Genomic DNA, 6,673 nt, shown 5'->3' on the forward strand with positions numbered 1-6,673 from the left:
TGCAGATGAGCTTAATCCATCTGCGATTTTCATGGCTATATTTGTAATTTGGATTTTTTTTTGCTATTTTCCACAAAGTAATTACGGAATTTGGTTATATTTGCAATTTTCTCTAATAATAATAATAGTTTATCAGCAATTATATATAACTATGGCATATACATATTGTTATTTTCTTATAAATTTATTAGTATACTAGATGGTTTCTCGCGCGTTGCGTGGGACGGAAAACTTTTAGTTATTTCAAAAAATATTTCATGTTTACAAAAATGTTGAGACGGCGTGCTTTAATATAACATCAGAAATGATCAGTCCCTAAAAAAATACATAAATGACAACAATTTCAAAAAATTGCATGGTGATTCCAACTCCAAAATTTGAATTCCTTTTGGTTTACATCTTAATGAAATAAGGGAGTGACCTTCGTATGAAATTGTGATCTGCAAAACCCAACTAACAAATTTGAATGTATCAATATCAACAAAGGTCAGAAAAATGGCAAATTTTTAGTATTTTTATATAAATAAAAATCAATTTTTATAGTTTTAGGACTATATTTCCCCTGAATAATGTTTTAATATTAAAAAAAAAAAAATTTACATTTTTAGGACCATATTGCCCCTGCACATTTTTTATATTAATAAAATTAACCTGATTAATTTGATGTAACTTTTTTTTTGGAAAAAACTTCTGATTGCGTGTTAACAATTTTGTGATAATGACTGAGTCAACAATTGCAAATGTAAATAAGACTGGGAAAGATGGGTAAAATAAGAAAGCATAACAGTGTTCAGAAAGAAGATTGATAGAAACCTGAAATAAAGGTCTATAGATATTAAGCAGATGGTGTTGGAGAGCGAAGCATATGAGGTGTTTCCTGGGGCAAACGAACCTGTGATGATCAAGACATAAGCAAGAGCAAGAATCAAATTAGACTCATGAAATATACCCCTCCTTGTAATTTGGTCAATCTTTGTGAAGTTCTAAGATTTGGTCATCAGATGATGCATCATGAATAATTCCAAGGACATTGTACAAAAATTAATTTAAAAATCTTTTTAAGTTTGTAAAGATTTTTTTAATTCCGTTTGTTTTAATCTAAATTTACTTTTTTTTTCTCTAGTAATCATATGTTATTTGCTATCAATTTACAACTTTGAATCTATATAAATCAAGAGAAAAAACAATGTTTGCTTAGGGGATATGAATAAAGATACTAAAAAAGCCTGCAAAAATAAAGGTAATTGGTCTAATTAAAAGTCTGTTCTTTTTCTTTCTTTTTGGGGAAAAGCGTTAACTATAGCATACCTTCCACAAATCCAGTAACCGGACTTCAACTGACCATGTCACAGTCAAATCCACCACCTCTTGGCACTTTCTCCCACAGAAACAAAACATATCCACTTAAATTAGTTCGTTTAATCTTACTTTCCTTCCTGCCACAGTCTGCCATAATTTTCTCATGATTTGTCTGATTAGATATAGATTACACACAAAACATATAACCAGAAAATAATAAAAAAGGATGAAAGAACCACCTTAAGCCTCCAGAGCGAAACAGGGGATAGTAACATAGCAGCAGTTGCTAACAACATAAATGCAAATAAAATTTATAATTATGCCTCAACCTGGAATTGCTATAATCTGCTGTTTTCTATCTAACCTACAGCCAAATATTAAAATAAAATAGTAAAACCTGCATAAATCATTTTTTTACTGACCGTTTGGTTTTGTAGAACCTTTCTTTTTTCCCCTTTTGTCTATCATTCTTGAATCAGGTTGTCGGGTACTCTTCATTCTCCGGTGGTCGCCACATCTAACAGATGACGCAAGAATCAAATAATTAACTATCAGACGTTTAACATAAAGATAGTATATTAAAGGGAAATTTAGAAAAGAATCCAAAATATATAATAAAAAGGATATATGCTGCAAACTGCCCAGAGTTACCTGAAGATGAAGAAAATATAAACATAAACAAATTTCATGAATATAGACAATCGATGAAACTTGTTTGCAAATTGAAACAATATATCCCCAAGAACTAACTGCAGTATTTTGTTTTCAGTGGTTCATATCAATCTTGGATTAAAAAATTGGTATTGTTGGTCGCACAAATCCTACTACATAAAGTGATTACCTGATAAGTACACATGAAGATCTATTCGACATGAATGTATAGTACAATTTCTAACATAAGATCTCCATGTGAAAGGGGGTTCAAAACTAAATCATTCTAACCAAGAATAAGAACTAAGGTCCGACTAAGGAGATATTTACCTGATTAGACTAATGTAAGGAAATACGCCACCCTTTGGAACCGACATCTACTCGAAAACCTGTTCCAATACAAAAATCTCAAAAGTAAAAAAAAAAATCCATAAACTCATAAATCATATAAATGTGTTCGAATTGCAGTAATATATCAACATCCTTCCATTTATGTGGCATAAAAGAATTTGAAATAGATGAGCAACTGATGTGGTGGGTTTTGGGAATAAACAACAATTACCCAAATAAGAAAATCCTTGTTTATCAAAAAAAAAAACAAAACAAAACAAAAAGAGCCTACGAACTCAAAAGGAACAACTTACAATTTAGGATCATAAACACCTCCTTCCAGCACACAAATATTATTAAAAATGTGTCCAAAACGTTATCTTCAGTCAAAACTCTATGTTTTTTCAAAAGTTAATGTATAGTTTTACCGAAAATACCCTTCATATATATCTTGAAACAGATTGTAGTTTTGCATTTTACTATGTCACGCCGACTTCCAAATCAGCTTGTAAGAAAAATTGGTTTCATTGTACATACACCTCTCTGAAATTGACAATGGTCAGCCTACAAAATGTGGAGATAATGTGTTAGATGACGTACAAAGCGCTTATGCAATTAATGAAAGCATGTGTTCTGATGCTATTATGTTGGTGCGAACAAAAAAATCACTATTCATTGACCATTTTACCCTTGCATTCATAAAAAAAAATCCTTGTATTTCATCAATTATAAAGATACTTATGATTTTTTTAGTGTGAAAAATGTTGGGAGAAAAAAAAGGGAAGAGGTAAAGGGTAAAATGGTCATTTTGTCTCATTAAGACCGATTTATTATGGATAGAAATAGGAGATTGCATTTACAACTTCCAGAATACAGTCATCTCTAAATTCAAACATAATACGAACAATTTCCTGTCATAGAAAATAGAAAAAAAAAACTTTTGATTAAATTAATCAGATTCCTCTTGGATGAAAGGTATACAAATGTTGTTAAATTTGATGAAAAATAAAAAATTAATGCGAATATGAACTTGAAATATTAAATTCATAACAAAACATTAAATTTGTTTCGTTGTACACATCATTTTAATTTGTACAAAGAAATAGAGTGGCTGACTTGATTTTAATAATAAAATTCACAATGAGATATTAAATTTGTTGTTCATACAAATCATCCAGCCAGTTCGAGAAAGCGGATTTCTACTACTTGGCTTTTATAGTATGAAATTGACCCTGAAATTTATAATAAGAACATACATTTGTAATTAAATCAATTGTATGCCTCTCCATCTGTTGTTGAGGCTCCATCTGTTGTTGAGGCTTTCAGAGCTCAAATTTTATAAGAAACTGGATAATTTATTTTTTTGGGGTTATAAAATAGAAGAAATCATACTGTGTGTTATATACCTGTAAATCCAGATGATAGTTACAACTGCTCCACATATATCATCTCCATCATCAAACTAAACTTCTTTCTCCATCTTTGATTAGAACTCGTTCGTTTTCCTTTTAACAACAAATATTGATGGATCAGATACATCTCTGTGACACTACAGTTGTGAAATATGAGTATAAATAAACATAAGAGACTTAATCTGATAACTTATATATTGGTGAATACATATAAAAGCGAATTAATAGAGAAAGGCACTACCCTTAGATATGCTACCAAAAAAAAGTATTAACATTGAGGAAAAGTGTTACATTAACCTTAGATATTGCTTTTGATGATCAAAGAAAGGGGAATTGAAGTCATACCTCAACTACCCTTCTTGCTACTTCATGTATAAGCATTGCTTCCTCTGGCTCTGGAATCAAGCATTTCATCGAACACATGGCATGCAAAACGAAATAGAATTCTAATTCATAAGAAAATCTTTAAATAGAAAAAACAATACATTGAAAATTCAACAATGAATCGGTTGGTTGAACACACCGAAACCCTAGATTTTGTGTGCGACAGACGGTATAGAGATTGACCTCGGTGGCAGTGCAATGGCGCCACTATAGAAATTATCAAATCTTACCTGAGAAAAAGTTAGAAAGATATAAGGGTTTCAATCGGAGCACAAAATTGAATCCAAAGTTTAAAAATATTTGAACCTCCGAAGATGATGGTGTACGCTGTGGCGAAGACAGTGTCGCTGGAGGCGGAAGCAGGCAATAAATCGGACACCGTGAAAGGTAGCACTTACCCCAATCAAACCCTTGAATCGACGATGGTGGAGGGAGCAGAGGGATAAGAAGCTTCAAGGTCTTCATCTGAGGCGGTCGGGAAAGCATCGTCTGTTTCTTTAAAAAGGAACAACAACAGATGTAGAAGGCGTGAACCGGAACCTTTGGCGGTGACAACCCCGAATCTATAAAGCCTGAAATGAAGAAGAAAAGTAGAGAAAGAAACGATCGGGTTCAATAGAGAAGAAGTGAGAAGAAGAATCGAGAGTGTAATAAGAATAGAGAGAGATGAAGCTGTGGCGGTGATATGGTTGAGTACATAGAGAATAGATGGTCGGTGTAGAAGCATTTGGACGAATTGTATTTTCCAACACAATGAGAGTTACAGGGGCAAATTGTATTTTAACAAAAGAAGTGGTCTAGATCTGCCTTTAATATATATATAATATATAAATTAACAAAGTGGCACACAAACAAAAATAGAGGGACCGGAAATGTAATTTAAGGACCAAAACTGACCAAAATGTTTCAGGATAACTGTTCCTTTTGTTCACAATTTTAATATATATATATATATATATATATATATATATATATATATATATATATATATATATATATATATATATATATATATATATATATATCATCGTGGCATAAAAAGAGAAAAAATAACATCATGACTTGATTTCAACCGTTTAATCATATTACAAACCCCCATTCACACTTACATTATATAGTCCTCGGTCCTCACACACATATACAATCACTATTTGAGTTTCATTTCTGTAGAAATATAATATCCATCAAACTTTATCGGTAAACATATTCACAAAAGTAATTAATAAGAGTCATCATAATCAACACCTGTTGCGTAGGACAAAAGGCAAAAGCTGTGCGAAACTGTGTCGTTTAATATTAACATTTTAAGGAAAAAAAAAACCTGTGAAATTATGAACTGAAACTCGTAAAAAACTTATCCCCAATTCGGGCTGGTTCAGATTTACACCTGCTCAAATTCAGTGGCTCCGCTTTAAATTCTTCACCTGCATTAAAGAAACTTTCATCTTCATTCTTTCCATTAATACCTTCACCTTCTTTCACTTTCTCCCCCGTTTCATCATCTTCAGTATCCACCGCTGTTTTCTCCGTTATTGATTCCCAAAATTTGTATGCCAAAGATGAAGATCTGTAGGGAGCAGAGCTGGATCTCGTCAACAAAAATGCATTTCTCGGCGGCGATTCTGGAATCAAATTTACATTATCAGGTCCGATTACATCTTCAATTTCGCGTGTCCGGTACTCAATTGCCTGATTCACTTCAATCCGTTTTGATTCCGGTAAGTTCTCAGATTTTTTGCAACAGTCACATCGAAAAAACGATAAGTTTGTTCTCCAAAAGCGTTGGAACCACCCGGATTTGAGTTTCTGAAGCCATCGACAACTGCGGAAGGCGGTGGTTGTGGTTGTGGTGGTGGTTGGTTGCTTGTTGTTTGAGCGACTGACTCGGACTTGGCCGATGCACGTGACCTTAGGGGAAGACGGTTCCTGGATAGGATCGTTAGTAGTGTTGATTTTGCGAAAAAACATAGGGTTAGCCCGTGACCTGCTTCCTCTCTTGCTTTTGCTTCTTGGAAACATCATCAATGGCGGTGGGAAATCGTCTGCTCTTCCAGGACTGGATATGGGTTTTGTAGGTATTTTCATCTCCTTCAATAATTAACTATTGCAGAGTCTGTGTCGACTGTGGGTTTTTGAGAGATTGAAAACGTCGATTGTGTGTGTATATAGCTTCATGCATATCAATGGAGTTTCTGGAGGTGGGAGGTGTTTCATGGTTTAATACTTTAATGTGGATGACGTTTCATTGTCTATATGTTATTTATGGTTAATTTGTTCTTATTGTGATATGTAACTTTTGGTCCCTTTCTGTTTCGTATAGAACAAAGGGATATTGATTAACGTGTTGTTTGTTTTTTTCTGAGGCAAAATATCTGCAGTTTGCGGACCACATCTGTAGACCTCTGTAGTAGAAGAGGTGTAGACCTCTGTAGTAAAAGAGGTGGACCAAACGTCTGCAGTTTGAAAAACGAAGACTGTTTTTTTAACATCTGCGGGCTACTAAAATAAACTGAAATCTAAATAAACTGATTTTTTTTAATTTCAAAGTGATTTTTTAATATTTTTATGACTTTGTTATAAATAATTAACGGATCTAG

At 33.0% G+C, this 6,673-nt stretch overlaps 1 protein-coding gene across 10 annotated transcripts; it reads right to left on the bottom strand.

Annotated features, from left to right (window-relative positions):
* Window positions 1–230: 230 nt before the first annotated feature.
* On the bottom strand, window positions 231–6,334 carry LOC145152974 (uncharacterized). 10 transcript variants are annotated; one of them, XR_013733526.1, is made up of 13 exons: window positions 5,464–6,334; window positions 4,383–4,648; window positions 4,216–4,306; window positions 4,038–4,087; window positions 3,687–3,785; window positions 3,537–3,599; window positions 2,718–3,191; window positions 2,281–2,339; window positions 1,722–1,816; window positions 1,539–1,585; window positions 1,309–1,446; window positions 814–892; window positions 231–453 (listed from the first exon to the last, which is right to left on the bottom strand). XR_013733526.1 is itself a non-coding variant. In XM_079075444.1 (10 exons), the coding sequence occupies exons 5-9, from the start codon at window positions 2,325–2,327 to the stop codon at window positions 836–838; spliced, it is 312 nt and encodes a 103-aa protein (XP_078931570.1). In that variant the 5' UTR covers window positions 2,328–2,339; window positions 2,718–3,191; window positions 3,537–3,599; window positions 3,687–3,785; window positions 4,038–4,209; the 3' UTR covers window positions 231–453; window positions 814–835. The 10 variants fall into 10 exon arrangements, 2 of the variants coding, with proteins under 2 accessions (XP_078931570.1, XP_078931569.1); XM_079075444.1 differs by lacking the exons at window positions 4,216–4,306; window positions 4,383–4,648; window positions 5,464–6,334 and having other exon boundaries at window positions 1,309–1,374; window positions 4,038–4,209; XM_079075443.1 differs by lacking the exons at window positions 4,216–4,306; window positions 4,383–4,648; window positions 5,464–6,334 and having other exon boundaries at window positions 1,309–1,374; window positions 2,595–3,191; window positions 4,038–4,209.
* Between the last annotated feature and the right edge of the window lie 339 nt (window positions 6,335–6,673).

Source organism: Lactuca virosa, chromosome 1 (genome assembly GCF_052849685.1).
Source record: "Lactuca virosa cultivar CGN04683 chromosome 1, Lactuca_virosa_CGN04683_v6, whole genome shotgun sequence".
Classification (NCBI taxonomy): Eukaryota; Viridiplantae; Streptophyta; class Magnoliopsida; order Asterales; family Asteraceae; genus Lactuca; species Lactuca virosa.

Coding starts and splice junctions, on each gene's coding strand:
- LOC145152974 (XM_079075444.1), bottom strand. CDS start 2,327: ATGTCGGTTCCAAAGGGTGGCGTATTTCCTTACATTAGTCTAATCAG. Junction 1,586..1,721: donor AGGTTCTACAAAACCAAACG/GTCAGTAAAAAA, acceptor TTATGTTGTTAG/CAACTGCTGCTATGTTACTA. Junction 893..1,308: donor GGTTACTGGATTTGTGGAAG/GTATGCTATAGT, acceptor TGATCATCACAG/GTTCGTTTGCCCCAGGAAAC.